At 33.9% G+C, this 17,701-nt stretch overlaps 1 protein-coding gene across 1 annotated transcript in view; it reads right to left on the bottom strand.

Moving 5' to 3' along the window:
• LOC136036872 (neural cell adhesion molecule 2-like) overlaps window positions 1-17,701 on the bottom strand; it is an 85,544-nt gene that overhangs the window by 43,259 nt on the left and 24,584 nt on the right. The window contains exon 4 of the mRNA XM_065719204.1: window positions 8,415-8,592. Coding sequence (XP_065575276.1) covers window positions 8,415-8,592 — 178 coding nt within the window. The remainder of the gene's footprint in view (window positions 1-8,414; window positions 8,593-17,701) is intronic.

The raw sequence follows: 17,701 nt of genomic DNA, 5'->3' as shown, positions 1-17,701 counted from the left end.
GAAACATCGACTAGCCACCGAATGGGATGAGTATTCTCAAGTAATAATGAATACCGCAGACAATAATATGAAGAATATTGCTAATACCACCAAGAAAATTAAAAACAAAGCAATTAAAAGCAAAACATTAGTGGACGTTAATTATATCATCGATATTTTAAAATAAGATACCAACATTGAATAGAATAATAGTAATGATAAAATGTGTGACGAGCTTGTAAGTGAAACCATGTTAAATGCCACATATGACCTCAAAACGAAATAAGTGCCAAGTCAAAATAAAACACGATGATTTTATTTTTGGAACGGACTCAAAATATTCAAAATTTTATGATGATATTGTACATTCCGTTATAACAATAAAAAAATATTTCATTGCATTACTTTGATATATTTTCAATTATTTTTAAGTAAATTTCTTTACCTAGAATTTCTTTTTGGATCTTAAGAGTATTTTTGAACTTAGAAACATATTTCATGTCTTAAAATGACTACATATTTATACCAAAGAAATTCACCTGGGATATATTCTAAATTTAAAATAAAAATAAAATACGAATTTTAACCACAATTTTCATGTTAGAAAAATATCAGGACATAGTTTGTGCATGATAAAGTTATCGTTGCGCTGAATATTAACAAATACAAATATTTGAACAATAAGAGAAGCAATAATGGAGATTTTATTGGAAATTTAAGCTTGCGTAGTCATGACAGTGAAATATTAAATTCATCTGGAGCATCGAAAAAAATCTACTGATAGTGGAAATGCGAGAGTAGAGTTTCCAGAGAAATTAGTGTTTAAAGATAATGTAATACAGAAACTAATAGTTGTCGATGAAGATCGAATTTCTTACTAATGGTTTAGGTAACACGTTGTTGAGGGATCCTATCACCATATTTTTGGTGTTAGTATTCAAATGAAAGCAAAGGGGAAAAGAAAGGCATATTGCTGAACCAATTTCATAACGTGTTTCTAATTTCAGCGTAAAAAATGCAATCTATATTATCATAATGTGGTAATAGACAGTGAAATCAAAAGTAAATGAAAAAGCCATTAGTAGACAATATAAAAAAATGGTATAAAGATGTATTGATAAAACAAAGCACCTGTAAACGTTGCTAGTATCTTGGACAGCTTACCATCATACACAGCTAAAAATTGTGTATGAGCCCAAAATAAAAATAAGCACCTCTTCAAGAAAAACAAAATAAAGTCTTTTGTGGGATGGATTCAAAGCATTCATTTTTGTATTGATGATACTACCCCCAAAAATATTAATCCCAAAAAAAAGCTTTTTATAATAAAATTGTTTATTATTAATAGAAAAACACATATATACACAACACCTTTGTTCTTGTCATCATTCATTACCACTAGGTGTGGTCCTAATTTATACTATGAGTTTTATTATTCTTCCCAAAATGTCCTATGCATGAATTCTGAGAAGGAATGTGTCTATTAAAGACAATAATTTAAGACAAAGTCATAATAAGTCTCTATGAAAGATATATTATAGTTCTTATGGTTATTAAAAATACATTATAGTTCACGTGTCATTAATAGCTTGACAATGTGCTAAAGTCCATATTAGGCACTAAAAACGCGCACTCAAAAATGACACCATACGAGGACACCAATACATTCAAAATCAAAAACACCAAACATTTCAAAAACACCAAACACCAAAAAATCCAAGTTCCAAAATAATTAGGGGTTTTCTTAAGACTAAAAATGATATACATACAATTCGGTAAAACTAGAGGATTCTTGATGTCTTTTTGATAAACCAAAACTGCATGAAAAACACTAATCAATAATAAAAGTCCTGATAAAACAAACAAAAAATTCAGAATCAGAATAGATAACATTCGCTTCAATGGCTAACCTCGTAAAAATCCCAAAAGCAGAGTTTATGCACTTTTTAAGTTCAATATTGCGCTTTTTAAATTCAATATTGCGCTTTGTCGGCCCCTGAAGGTCCAGGTTGCAAAATACTCAAGGGATTGGATACAATAAATAAAGGATGGTTAGTGAGGTGGGGTGTTTCATAAAACTAATGATTGTATATGGTATACAGATACATAAATTTCGGTAAATACTCTTTCTTAGTTTTTATATTATTTTTTTACCGTCCCCTGAATATCCAAGTTAAAAAAATTCCAATGATTGAATTCAATAGCTCAAGAATGGCTGGTAGGAAGAGGACCCTTTTAAAATTAATGATTATTTATGATTAATGCAATGAATTAAAAATCAAGAGGTTGTGGGCACCAAGCCATGGTAAATTGTTGAAAAAGCCAAAAACAGATAGTAGGATTGAGCGAGAGGCGACTCTGACCTAAGCTGTTATTAAGGTTGTATAAGAATGAAATAAGTTCATTTGTTAATAGATTAGTCTATCTATCTTCCACCCATGTGTCATTCCTATGAAAGAACTATGGTAGATAGTCATTTTTTATGTATTATATATAACCTTTAGTTTTAAAAATATCCTCACTACAAGCCATTCTTTAACTATTTAGTCCCATCCGTGGAATAATTTTGAACCTGGCCTTCAGGGACGGTAAATAGCAATTTCAAAACTAAAAGACATATAAACATTGCCTTTGAGTGGCTTACAAGCTTAGCCCTCTAGGTGAATCTCTTTTTTTTATTCTGAACATTTTCGACTTTTTTTTACTTAAAACTTTTAGGACCTAGAATCTTTTGGGACTTTTAAAACATTTACAAATTTACAAATTTCTAGGAGTTAGAAATTTGTATTATTGATTATTGATATTAACTGATTTTAAGCTAGGTTTGTTTGGGTTCAGTAAGCATGCAGGCCTGCTTACTGAACTTAAACGGACCTAGCTTAAAATCTGTTAACATAATTTAACATGGACCCAAAAAAAATCAATAGTGCTGCCTTATATATTACAGTCCTTGTCAAAGTTCGTTTTGGATATGTTACCTGATCATATTCAATTTGTTGCATAGCAACTTATTGTTGCATAGTAATGATAGTAACTTGTCGTTGTAACGCAATATTATGTCATCCCCAATTATTTTTAGAGATTCCCAACTTAACTAGCAGCCCTGGGGGGGGGGACTAAAAAAATAAATTCTGAAGAAAAAACCGTAACACATGCGTTTAAATTGCTTAAGTAAACATTTAACCATTACTTAACATCCAAGAATACTCCCTTTTGAATTAAATAACAACCAGGTATTATTGATCAATAACCAAAATACCTGCTGGTTACTAGGAAACCGTAGGATTTGGTTGCTAGGGTTTCGCATTAGCAAACAATTAGCTATTACGTAACAACCACACGTGGGCAATAAATAGATAATGAATAGCACCTGCGTCTTGCCCTGAAGGAGTTGCCTTTAAACTTTTCGTGATTAACGACGAAAAAGAAAAGAGTAGTACCTACGAACCTCGTCAAACTGCATACCAATATATTACATATATTTGTCTTTAGCTTTTCAAATCATAAACGACTAATACAAAATAACAAAAGTAAAAAATGTGTTCACTTGAAAACAAGAGCTAAGAGCTCATATGGCACTTGTGACGAGGCAAGAAAAGCTAAGAGCCAAGAGCTCATATGGTATGAGCTCTAACAAAATTCTAAGAACCAATAGATTGATTTAAAAGGAATATCAGAGGCTTAATACCAGTCGGGATTTAAAATAAGAGCTCTGAGTCACGATATCCTTCTAAATATCAAAATTCATTAAGATCCGATCACCCACTCGTAAGCTATAAATACCTTATTTTTTCAAATTTTTCCTCTTCCTTTAGCCCCCCAGATGGTCAAATCTGGGAAAACAACTTTATCAAGTCAATTTGTGCAGCTCCCTGACTCGCCTACCAATTTTCATCGTCTTAGCACGTCCAAAAGCACCAAATTCGCCAAAGCACTGAGCCCCACCCCCCAGCTCCCTCAAAGAGAGCGAATCCAGTACGGTTACAGAAATCACGTATCTACGACATTTGCTTATTCTATCCAACAAGCTTCATCCCGATTCCTCTACTCAGAGCGTTTTCCAAGATTTCCGATTTCCCCCTCCAACTCCCCCAAATGTTAACAGATCTGGTCGAGATTTGAAATAAGAGCTCTGAGACATGAATTCCTTCTAAATATGAAATTTCATTAAGATCCAGTCACCCGTTCTGAAGTCTAAAATACCTCAGTTTTTCTAATTCTTCCAAATTAATACCCCCCAGCTCCTCCAAAGAGAACGGATTCGTTCCAATTATGTCATTCACGTATCTAGAATTTGTACTTATTCTTCCCATCAACTTTCATCCCGATCTCTCCACTATAAGCGTTTTCCAAGATTTCTGTTTCCCTCCTCCAACCCTCTATGTCCCCGGATACAATTCACGTCAAAAATGGAGCATCTGAGACATAAGATCCTTCTATATATCAAGGTTCATTAAGATTCGATCACCTATTCGTAAGATAAAAATACCCCAATTTCCACGTTTTCTAAGAATTCCGGTTTCCCCCTCCAATTCCCCCCAATGTCACAGCATCTGGTCAGAATTTAAAATTAGAGCTTTGAAGCACAAGATCCTTCTAAATATCAAATTTCATTAAGGTCTGGTCACCCGTTCGTAAGCTACAAATACCTCATTTTTCCGAATTAACCCCCCCCCCCCAACACCACCAAAGAGAGCTGATCCAGTCCGGTTATGTCAGTCACGTATCATAGACTCGTTTTTATTCTTCTTTTCCAGTTTCATCCTGATCACCCTGCTTTAAGTATTTTCAAAAATTTCCAGCCCCCCTGACTGTCCCCCATGACGCAAGATCCAGTTGAAATTAAAAATAAGAGATCTGAATTACAAGGTCATTCTAAATATGAAGTTTCATGAAGATCCGATCAAATACGTGATTTTTTCTAATTTTTCAGAATTAACCCTCTCCTCCTTCATTAGATCGGATATGTTCCAATTATGTCAATCGAGTATCTAAGACTTTTTTATGGAAGCTTTTCCATGATTTTAGGTCCCCACCCTCACCCCCACAAACTCCCCCCAAAGTCACCAGATACGGTCGAGATTTAAAATAAAGCTTTGAGACAAGATATCCTTCTAAAAATCAAATTTCATTGAGATCCGATCACCCGTTCGTAAGTTAAAAATACCTCGTTTTTTTATTTTTCAGAATTAACCCCCTCCTCAGCTACCCCAAAGAGAGCGGATCCGTTCTGGTTATGTCAATCATGTATCTAGGACTTGTACTTATTTTCCCCACCAAGTTTCATCCCGATCCTTCCCCTCTAAGTGTTTTCCAAGATTTTAGGTCCCCCCCCCCCAATGTCACCACTTACGATCGGCATTTAAAATAAGAGCTCTGAGACATGATATCCTTCCAACCATCAAATTTCATGATGATCTGATCAACCGTTCGTAAGTTAAAAATACTTCATTTTTTTCTATTTTTCCTCATTAACTGGCCCCCCTCCCCCCCCCCCTCAAATGGTCAAACCGAGAAAATGACTATTTCTAATTTAATCTGTGCCAATTCTTGATACGCCTGCCAAATTTCATCGTCCTACCTTACCTGGAAGTGCCTAAAGTAGCAAAACCGGGACCGATAGACCGACAGACCGACTGAATTTACCATTACTATATGTCACTTGGTTAATGCCAAGTCCCCAAAAAAAAAAGAATCACCAGTGCAACAACACAAACACAGAAACAAAGCCACACCATGAAAAAAAAGACAGAAAGGGAAAGGATGACTGTTTTCCTACTTTAGTAATTTAAATAGATCAGTACTTGAACAAGGCCTTAACCTTACTTATCCATCCAATTACATAGGTCAAACAGCATAGCCTTACACAATCAAGGGCAAGGAATAGTCTATGGACATGTAGTCATTTCGTAAGCAAGTATTAGTCGTCATATACCGAATATTAAAAAAAAAAAAAAAATAAGACAAATAATTCAAAGGCGACCACCCAGCACAAGGGCCCAAATTAAGAATACACACTTGCCTATAGGATTTCAGCACTTTAAATTCTCTAACCAGGCAAGTGGCGTGCCTACCATATTTTCCCCATGGCATCCCCTTGCTAGGTATCACCCCCAAAATACATACCTATGAAAAAAAAATGTAAAACAACCAAATAAATCCAGAACTAGCTGATCATACCTTGATTTTGGTCCTCGAATATTTATGTTAATCTGAATGATCATACCTATGCACATTCTATATTATTACTGAACAATTATTAAAATGTGTACACTATATCAAATCGTCTCTATTGATGCAAATATAGCTTAAATAAAATTCATCGATATGAATGCAAATTAAGACCTTTTGAAAATACAACATGTGCAAAATTGTTCGGAAATCCACTTTCAAAAATAAGGCCAAACTCTTTAATAAGGAAAATCGAAATCAAGCAAAGATTTCGCTAAGTATTTCAAGGTAATTCTTTCGGTATTTATCTAAAAGTTCGTTATAATGAAAGCTAAATTTTTTAAATTGCTAGGTCAATTTATTTGCAGAGAAACCTATTAAAATCAATTTTTGGCTTAAAATTTTACATCTATTTTTAAATCAATATAACTGCTACAAATCCTTGCACATATAAGTAACTGTGAATAAAATTCCGAATATGTGATATCTGAGTACTTTCAGGGAACGGGAAATGAATCACTCCAAAATCAAAATCATCCGTTTTATTATACATTTTAAAACCTAAATTATTGTTATCAGAAATATTAATATTCTAATCTAAGAAATGCTTGTCTAGACCTGTGCCATGACTAGGCTCAAGAGTCAGCTCTGATGGATAAATATTTTTAGAAATATCAATAAATTCCCGACAGTTTAAAACCAAAATATCCTCTAAATATCGTTTTTATTTGATAAAACATGTTTTTAATTATTTGGATTATTCTTACCCATCATATATCTATATTCAAGTTGACTTAAGAACAAGTCAGCTATAAATAGGCTGGTAACCCCCCCCCCCCCCTTGAAATTCCTACAATTTGCTTATATATATATTACCAGTAAATCAAACAGTTCGTGGTAATAAATTGTAATAAGAAGCGACCCGGCTCAATAGTGACTAAAACTCAAAACACGAAATATTGATGCCAATAGCTACATTAAAAGAATTGCATTTTAATGCTGATTTTAAATATATGAGTTTCATCAAGTTTGTTTTTACCCATCAAAAGTTACAAGCCAGAGAAAATTTGCCTTATTTTAGAAAATAGGAAAAAACACGCCCTAAAACTCATAGAGTCTTAACGAAAATCCCAACATCACATTCAGCATATCAGAGAATGTAGACGTTTCAAGCTCCTATCTACAAAACTGGGGCATTTTAATTTATTGCCAGAAGGCATATCACGGATGCGTGTTTATTTTTTTTTTTTTTTTCCGAGGGTGATCGTATCGACCCAGTAGTCCTAGAACATTGCGACAGGGCTCATTCTGATGGAAACAAAAAGCTCTAGTGTCCTTTTTAAGAGACCAAAAAAATTGAAGGGCACCTTGGCCCCCTCTCCTGCCAATGATTTTCCAAAAGTCGCCGGATAAAAATTCTGAAAAAGCTATTTTATTGAACATAGTCTAAAAACCTTATAACTATGTCTTTGGGGACGATTTATATATAAAACAATGAAAAATAAATATGAAGAAGTTTTGGATTGGGAAAAGTACAGAGAAGCATTAAAACTTAAAACGAACAGAAATTATTACGTATGGGAGGGATTCACTTCCTCCTAATACCTCATTCTTTGCGCTAAAGTATTCTTAGTAATTTCAACCATTTATTCTACGGCATTGGTGATTCAGGGGCCATTCTTAAGGAATTGGGACGAAATATAAGCTTTAGTGAGAAGAGCGAGGAATTCACGAGGGGGCGACCCCCCTCATATAAGTAGAAGAAATATATGAATATAGAAGTTCGTTACGTAAGTTTTTCGTAAGTTACGTATATTTTTACTAGTAAAAACGTTCGTAAAAATTAAAAGTTCTCGTTGCCTTTTTAAGGAGCCGAAAATTGGAGGGTAACTGGGGCTCCTTCCCCACTCCTTTTCTTCTAAAAATTGTCCGATCAAAACTACGAGGAAGCGATTTAGCCAAATAAAAAATAATAAGGAAATTTCGTTGTAATTAGTCCTGTGCGGAGAACCAAAATCAAAACATGCATTAATTCAAAAACCTTCAGAAATTAAATATAAACAAAACAAGTGTTTTTAACTGAAAGTAAGGAGTGACATTAAAACTTAAAACAAACAGAAATTACTCCGTATATGATAGAGGCTGTTCTCTCTTCAACACCCCGCTCTTTACGCTAAAGTTTTTTAATGTTCTAAAAAGTAGAATTGAGAGAAAGAACTTTAGCGTAATGAGCGGGGTGTTGAAGAGAGAACAGGGGAACTTACATATTTCTTCATAAGTAAACCATTTACTCATATATGATGTAATTACTTCATTTCCAATATAGCACTTATAATATAGAATTGTATCTTTACGGACATCTTGTATCTTTACGGGTATGTTTATATTTGAAGATATCCAGATTCGTTGAGCAATGATCTGGTCATCAAACATCTCTTTTTCCTATAAAAAATAAACTTTTACACTCGCACATCTTTTATCGACAAAAACTACCTTTTTTTTGGCCTCTAGAAATATATATATATATATATATATATATATATATATATATATATATATATATATATATATATATATATATATATATATATATATATATATATATATATATATATATATATATATATATATATATATATATATATATATATATATATATATATATATATATATATATATATATATATAATAAATCTGGAAGCCAGCAAGTGAAAGAGTTTTACCAATATTCGTATAGGTGTGAAATAAGCTAGCAAATTCTGGATTTGGAAAAAAGAACCGACCAGGGAAACAAAACTATTTATACATGAATTTAAATTAAAAATGTATCGTCTTGATTGAGGTTTTACCGATTATCTTGGACACACAAAATAAGTAAGCTCAGGAAGCATTAAAGTGATTTTATTTAATTTTTGACTAAAAATATGCACTTCAAACGCTTAATTTATCACATCAGAATTTCTAATCATATTAGCTATGTCCCTGGCAGCGGTTTTGTTTACTATGGGACAAGGGGGAGTAACTGCCCCACCCAGACCAGGGTCCCCCCAGATCCGAGTTTTCTCCCCCAGCTGAAATTTAGTTTCCTCTAAAATCTTGTCCAAACTAAGTTAAATCTGGTTCCCCCCCCCCCCCCAGATCCGAGTTTGACCCCCCAGCTGAAATATAATTTCCTCCCAAATTATGTCCAAATTAATATAAACCTGCATGAATCAAGCAGAATCAGTTTTTATTAGTACATGCGTACCTTTATAATATTATAAAGTACATTTGTAGTAATTTTATAGTGCTAAAAATTACCTTTTTGGAACTATACGGCTCAATTTTTAGTTATTACTGTCATTTTCACTTGATTTAGGTAAATTGGCTCCAATTTTGCCCACCCCCCGCCCCCAGGATTTTGACGAAATTATGTCACTGTTCCCTAGTAGTTTTTTTTCTACCAGAGGAAAGATCGAAATATCAAGTTGCAAGAGCCATTTGTTTTCGATAATGCAAGTCCCTATAATAAAATAACAAATGATCATAAATCTAAAATTATAGGAACCAGCAGTTACAATCGACTCGTGCTTCATCGCCAAATAACAACATCTCTTAGAACTGTCCTGTAACTTTCGACGACTTATATATAAAATATAAAATCGTATATAATATAAAATTCAATAAGTGTAAAAATTAGTAAACATAAAATTATACAACAAAAAATATTTTAAAGCCTTTCGACACCCCTTTCCCCATCACAAGCAAACTACTGCGTGCGGTTCTGGTTGTGTTGAGCTGAACAAGGGCGTCCAGCAGATTCTAAATAGTAATCATTAAACGCTAGCTTTCAAATCAAAATTTCTTTTTTCTTCTTTTTTTTCAATTCTAGAATATGAATTTTTTTTTTTTAATCCTGTGCTTCCTTAACTGAAACCGCATGAAAATTAACCTTTTAAACGTATGTTGGCATGCTCTTCTTTTTGTTGCCACAACACTCAGTAGAAAGCTCCTATATCTTTCCGAGCATAGTGTATGGATGTTGTATTGCCATTGGCATAGTAGGGGATTTTTTATAGAGGATGGGTGACTGGGCAGTCAGTGGACGAAAATTTACCAGCTTTTGTCAAAATTTAACTTAAGCACTCACTGTTTAGGATTTCTCGACGGCAATATGATTCTTCTATCGAGGACACTGCCCCATCCCCAACCCTTAGCGAAGCTAAGTAAGATTAGCACCCATCAGAGGAGCAACGCATTTGAAAACAAATGTCTGAATTGTGTTGAAAAATTTATGAAATTTTCAACTAGAGATTCCAATAGAAAGTGCCTGGGCTCCCTGGATTCGGCACTGCCTGTTTAAAAAAAAAAGGAATAGCACAAAGTTTAAAAGTTATAAAGTTATTTACAGTACTTGATCAAGGACAGTTCTCCTTGAAAAAAATATCTTAAACCTGGGGATACAAATCGACATTACTCTCTTAAAACTGACCTACAATTACAAACTGAATAAAACTTAATTAAATGAGTGTGCTGGATGGCTTCACCAAAATACTTATTACCACAATTTCGGGTTTCTTAAAATACACCTTTAAGCTTGAAAAGGCAGCATAAGACACAAATAAAACAGTTACAAAGAATCAAACAGTTCGTGGTAACGAACTAGTAAGGAACGAGATTGTTATTAGTAACTAGTAACAATAGCATTAAATAATGTGATAAATCAGCATTAAAATTCAAAAGAATTGAATTTTAATGCTGATTTTAAATATACAAGTTTCATCAAGTTTAGTCCTACCCATCAAAAGTTACAAGCCTGAGAAAATTTGCCTTATTTTAGAAAATAGGGGAAAACACCCCCTAAAAGTCATTGTATCTTAACAAAAATCACACTATCAGATATAGCGTATCAGAGAACCCTTTTATGGAAGTTTCGAGCTCTTATCTACGAATATGTGGAATTTTGTTGTGTTTTTTTTTCCATGGAGGAATTTGTCATGGGAGAAGAAAATTTCCAGTAAGGGGGCGCGGGATTTTCTAGCATTATTTAAAGAATAACAGAAAAAAATATGAAAAAGTTTTTCAACTTAAGGAGCAGCATCAAAACTTAAAACGAACAGAAAATATTACGCATATAAGGGGTTCACCTCCTCCTAATACCTGCCTCTTTACGCTAAAGTATTCTTAGTAATTTCAACTATTTATTCCACTGCCTTTTTGATTTAGGGGTTATCCTTAAGGATTTAGGACATAATTTAAGCTTTAGTGTGAAGAGCGAGGTATTGACGAGTAGAAAAACCCCCTCATTTACGTAATAACGGATATAGAAGTTCGTTACATAAGCTAATTCGTAAGTTACGTATATGTTTTACCAATGAAAACTTTCGTAAAAAACTAAACGTTCTAGCTGCCTTTTTAAGTAAACAAAAAAATTGGAAGGCAACTGGGCCTCCTCCCCCGCTCCTTTTTTCTCAAAATCGTTCGATCAAAACTATGCGAAAGCCATTTAGCCAAAAAAAAAAAAAAATATGCAAATTTCGTTTTAATTATTCATCTGCGGAGAGCCGGAACCAAAACATGGCCTTAAAAACATTCAGAAATTAAATGACAAAAACAAGTTTTTTAACTGAAAGTAAGGAGCGACATTAAAACTTAAAACGAACAGAAATTACCCCGTACATGAAAGGGGCTTCCCCCCAACACCCCACTCTTTACGCTAAAGTTATTACTGTTTTAAAAAGTAGAGTTGAGAGAAAGAGGCAAACTTTAGCGCAAAGAGCGAGGCGGTGAGAAGGGAACAGGTCCTTTCGTATACGGGGTAATTTCTGTTCGTTTTAGTTTTAATATCGCTCCTTACTTTCAGTTAAAAAACTGTTGTTTTTTTAAATTTAAGTAAATTTAGTAATGGTTATCGGGAAGTGTACAGACATTTTCGGGGTGATTTTTGGTTGGGGGAGGGGATGATGGAGGGGGGCTACGTATGGGATGTTTCCATGGAGAAATTTTTCATGGGGGAAGAGAAAATAAATATGAAAAATATTTTTCAACTAGAAGTAAGGAACAGCATTAAAACTTAGAACGAAAAGCAATTATTATACATATGAGGGGTTCACCTCCTCCTAATACCTAGCTCTTTACGTTAAAGTATTTTTAGTACTTTTAACTATTTATTCTACGGCCTATGTGATTCAGGGGTCATTCTTAAGGAATTTGGACAAAATCTTAGTTTTAGCGTAAATACCGGTGCATTGAAGAGGGAGCAAACCACTTCATATACGTTATAAAAAACATAGAAATATAGAAGTTCATTACGCAAGTAAATTCGTGAGTTCTGTATATTTTTTATTTAAAAAAGCGTTAAAAATTGAAAGTTCTAGTTACTTTCTAAGTAACCAAAAATAATGGAGGGTAACTACGCCTCCTCCCCCGGTTCTTTTTTCTCAAAATAGTCCGATCAAAACTACGAAAACTATGTTTAGCCAAAAAAAAAAAAAAGAAAAAAATATGAAAATTTTGTTTTAATTATTCATGTGCGGAGAGCAAAAATCAAAACATGCATTAATTCAAAAACGTTAAGAAATTAAACAAAAAAAAACAGTTTTTTTAATTGAACGTTAGGAGAGACATTAAATCTTAAAACGATCTGAAATTACACCGTATATGAAAGGGGCTGTTCTCTCCTCAACGCCCCGCTCTTTACGCTAAGGTCTTTTACTGTCTTAGAAAGTAGAGTTGATAGAAAGATTCAAACTTTAGCGTAAAGAGTGGGGTGGTGAGGAGGGAACAGCCTCTTTCCTAAACAGAGTAATTTCTGTTCGTTTAATGATTTAATGTCACTCCTTACTTTCAGTTAAAACAAAACTTTTTTTTTATTTGATAACATACAGAAGTCAAACATCCAATTTTGTTCTGATCTGAAAGATCAGAATCAGGACCCACATAAGGCGTGATTCAATACCCCCAGTTGTCTCTGTCGAAATGTAAACGACTGTGTCTACTCATCTGTAATTCTTAGTTGAAGCATAGAACGACTATCAATCAAATAAGGGCTTTGCATATTCATCAACCCCAAATTCTAAAATATTCTCCCTTCTAGAAACAAATATAAGCAAACTATAGAAAAAAGACTAAGGCTTTAAGCTCACAGTGAAAATTTTCACGGCAGCCTTTTTTCTTATTGATTGCCAAAAAATTCAACTGGTTTACTTAAGTGTTGAGTGAGTGATAGAAGAAACGTCATGAACAGAGCGATAGGTCGGTTCAGTTTTTTTTTTCATTGATTTATTTTTAGATTATTTTGAACATGGGTAAAAATATTTTTTTCAAATATGTTTTTTCTGGCTTGAGCCCAGGAATAAAACTTCAAGAAAAATACTACTATTCTGCAGTTTACAATCTCAAAGTCAAAATCAATAAATACTAGGCATTTTTTACAGTATGTGTTAATTCGAGCTTGAAATTTAGAAATTTGAAAAGAAAATATGAAAGGCCTGATCAATAAAGTTTGTAAAAAAAAAAAAAAGAAAAAAAAGAACCCTAGCATGTGTCAATATCTGATTAATTCTTACAATTTACCTTAAACTTCAGCCCAGGAATAAAACTTCAAGAAAAATACTACTATTCTGCAGTTTACAATCTCAAAGTCAAAATCAATAAATACTAAGCATTTTTTACAGTATGTGTTAATTCGAGCTTGAAATTTAGAAATCTTGAGATTTTTTTAGCATGTGTCAATATCTGATTAATTCTTACAATTTACCTTAAAAATAAATTTGCATTACTTTGTTAAGGCTGTTTGCTGAAGCTATTTCAATAGAAACTGCTATATGAAGAAATACCGTATTAATATGAAGGGATATTAGGATATGAAGAGATAACAGGAGGGACACGCTGAAAGTGCTAGAGGTGTGTGGTGTCTGGCACGAAGTGTACCTTTGTGGGTGCAAAGACTAATGGAGTTGACAAAAAGTAGCACTCTGAGACGTTTACCATGTGGTTTCCAAGGGTCAAGCCCTCGTGGTAGGGTAAAGACCCAAGACCCAAACTCAGCCCCCTGCCCCTAGTACTGCCCTAATGATGCATATTGATTTTTGAATTAATGCTGGAAATTAAAAATCTTGGAGGCAGGGTCTCGGGGCCAAACAGCCAATGCTGTAGAATGTAGGTTATATTGGCTTTATTGTCTATCCGAAAGACCTTTGACAAATATATGTTGAGTATTTAACTTTAATTATTCACAGCAATATTTGTCTAATACCGAAATATAACTAATACAAATCTGAATCAATTAAAATTTTTCATGGAATATTTTTAGCCAATCCGAAAACCCTATAAAAAGCTTAAAGTCTCTGTGTTGATACGATCTCAGTGTAATTTAGGTCTTAAGAACATTGTACTGACAAACCGTAGAGAATTGTTGTTTTTCTGTTCTTTTGTAATTTCTGTATTTGTTTCTGGACGATGTTTGCATTTGTTTCTCGACTTTGACGATGGGCCAGGTTGTGTTTAATAATTATATATGTCAAAGAACAGCTATTAGAAATGAAAAGTGTATTTAATAAGAAAGCTCCTAATTTTAAGTGGGCAAAAAACAGAAAAAGGCTAGACAACCAAATATATCAACCAGGGTTCATCTGGAATATGTCTTATGCAAATTTTGGTGTTGCGGCGCTTTGAATCTGTTACCCAGGATTAGTAACATACTTGTCATGATAACATTTTGTAACCACTACTCCTAAAAACTGTTTATTACGCTACCAGACCATATGAGGTTAACAAAGCTGCATATGCCCATGACAGTATAAATTTTCATGTCATCGACATTAATTTCAATGTCATTGTTATTCAATATTAACAAAATATTATCACCTAGTTCCCACTAGCAACAGGATTGGAAGCAACAAAGCTAGCAGTACGCACAAGGTAATGGAGAAGGACTGACACGGCTTGGATTTTTATGCAGATTTTAAATACATAAGTTTCATTAAGTTTAATCCTATCCATCCAAAGTTAAGAGCCTGAGAAAATTTGCCTTATTTCCGAAAAATGCGGAAACACACCCTAAAAGTCATAAAATTTAAATGAAAATCACAACATCAGATTCAGCGTATCATAGAAGCCTACTTTAAGAGGTATTAAATAAAAAAAAACAAGTTTTTTAAATGAAAGTAAGGAGCGACATTAAAACTTAAAACGAACAGAAATTACTCCGTATATGAAAGGGGCTTTTCCTTCTCAACACCCCGCACTTTACGCTAAAGTTTGACTCTTTCTCTTAACTCTACATTTAAAAACGGTAAAAAAAAAACTCATTCTAACGGAAATGAAAAGTTCTAGTGCCCTTTTTAAGTGACCAAAAAAATTGGAGGGCACCTAGGCCCCCTCCCACGCTAATTATTTTCCCAAAGTCAGCGGATCAAAATTCTGAGATAGCCATTTTGTTCAGCGTAGTCAAAAAACGTTATAACTATGTCTTTAGGGACGACTTACTCCCTCACAGTCCCCGTGGGAGGGGTTACAAGTTCAAAACTTTGACCAGTGCTTACATATATTAATGGTTATTGGGAAGTGTACAGGCGTTTTCAGGAGGATTTTTTGGTTGGAGGCAGGGGTTGAGAAGAGGGGGATATGCTAGGGGAACTTTCCATCGAGGAATTTGTCATGAGGGAAGAAAATGTCCATGAAGGGAGCGCAGGATTTACTAGCATTACTTAAAAAAAAACAATGAAAAGGTTTTTTTTTCAGCTGGAAGTAAGCAGCAGTATTAAAACTTAAAACGAACAGAAATTATTACCCATGTGAGGGGCTCACCTCCTCCTAATACCTCGCTCTTTACGCTAGAGTATTTTTAGTAATTTCAACTATTTATTCTGCGGCTTTTGTGATTCAGGGGTCATTCTTAATGAATTGGGACAAAATTTAAGCTTTAGTGTAAAGAGTGAGGTACTGACGAGGGGGGCGAACCCCAAAATCAAAACATGCATTGATTCAGAAACGTTCAGAAATTAAATAAAAAAAACAAGTTTTTCAAATGAAAGTAAGGAGCGACATTAAACATTCTAGGACAACTGGGTCGATACGATCACCCCTGGGAAAAAAACAAAAAACAAAAAAACAAATAAACACGCATCCGTGATCTGCCTTCTGGCAAAAAATATGAAATTCCACATTTTTGTAGATAGGAGCTTGAAACTTCTACAGTAGGGTTCTCTGATACGCTGAATCTGATGGTGTGATTTTCGTTAAGATTCTATGACTTTTAGGGGATGTTATCCCCTATTTTCTAAAATAACGCAAATTTTCTCAGGCTCGTAACTTTTGATGGGTAAGACTAAACTTGATGAAACTTATATATTTAAAAGCATCGAAATCCAATTCTTTTGATGTAGCTATTCGTACCAAAATTCCATTTTTTAGACTTTTGGTTACTATTGAGCCGGGTCGCTCCTTACTACAGTTCGTTACCACGAACTGTTTGATCAAGCTCCTATCGGCCAAAATGTGGAATTTTGTATTTTTGCCAGAAGAAAGATCACGGATGTTTGTTTATCTGTTGTTGTTTTTTTTCCAGTGGTGATCGTATCGACCCAGTGGTCCTAGAATGTAACAAAAGGGTTCATTTTAAAGAAAATTTAAAGTTCTAGTGGCTTTTTTCAGAGACAAAAAAACTGGAGGACAAGTAGGCAACCTCCAAACCTTATTTTTCCCAAAGTCACCAGATCAAAATTTTGAAATAGTCATTTTGTTCAGCACAGTCATAAAAATCTAATAACCATATCTTTGAGGATGACTTAATCTCCAACAGTCCCTAGGGAAAGGGCTGCAATTTATGAGCTTTGCCCATTGTTTATACATAGTATTGGCTACTGGGAAGTATACTGACGTTTTCAGGGGGATTTTTGTTTTGGTGGAGGGGGGGTCGAGGGGAGGCATTTATGTGATAAAATGTTCCCATGGAGGAATTTATTATGGGGAAGATATTTTTCATGAAGAGGGTACTGGATTTTTCCAACGATTATTAAAAAACAATGAGACATTAATTACAAAAACATGGGTTTTTCAACTCAAAGCATGGTGCAACATTAAAACTTATCATGAACAGAAATTGTTATATATATGAGGGGGTTCGTCCCCTACTTAGTACCTTGCTCTTTATGCTAAAGTATTTTAGACGAGGGGGTGACCCCCATAATAAACTTAATAAAAATGTACTAATATAAAAGTCTGTTGTGGTAGTTAATTTGTAACTTACGTACATTTATTACTAATAAAAACGTTCGTAAATAAAATTAAAGGTTCTTGGGGCTTTTTTAAGCAAACAAATAAAATTGAAGGGCAACAAGGTCTCCTCCCCGCCCCCTTTTCTCGAAATTGTCTGATCGAATTAACATATAAAATTAATATGTAAATTTAATTTTAACTATTCATGTACGAGCCAAAAGAAAAATATGTATTAATTAAACAAGAGCTAAGAGCTCATATGGCACTTGTGACGAGGCGAGAAGAGCTAAGAGCCAAGAGATCATATGGTATGAGCTCTAACAAAATTCTATGAATCAATAGATTGATTTAA

Source organism: Artemia franciscana, chromosome 16, assembly GCF_032884065.1.
Source record: "Artemia franciscana chromosome 16, ASM3288406v1, whole genome shotgun sequence".
NCBI lineage: Eukaryota > Metazoa > Arthropoda > Branchiopoda > Anostraca > Artemiidae > Artemia > Artemia franciscana.
Note: the sequence above shows the minus strand (reverse complement) of the source record. Positions and strands in the feature narration are given on the sequence as shown.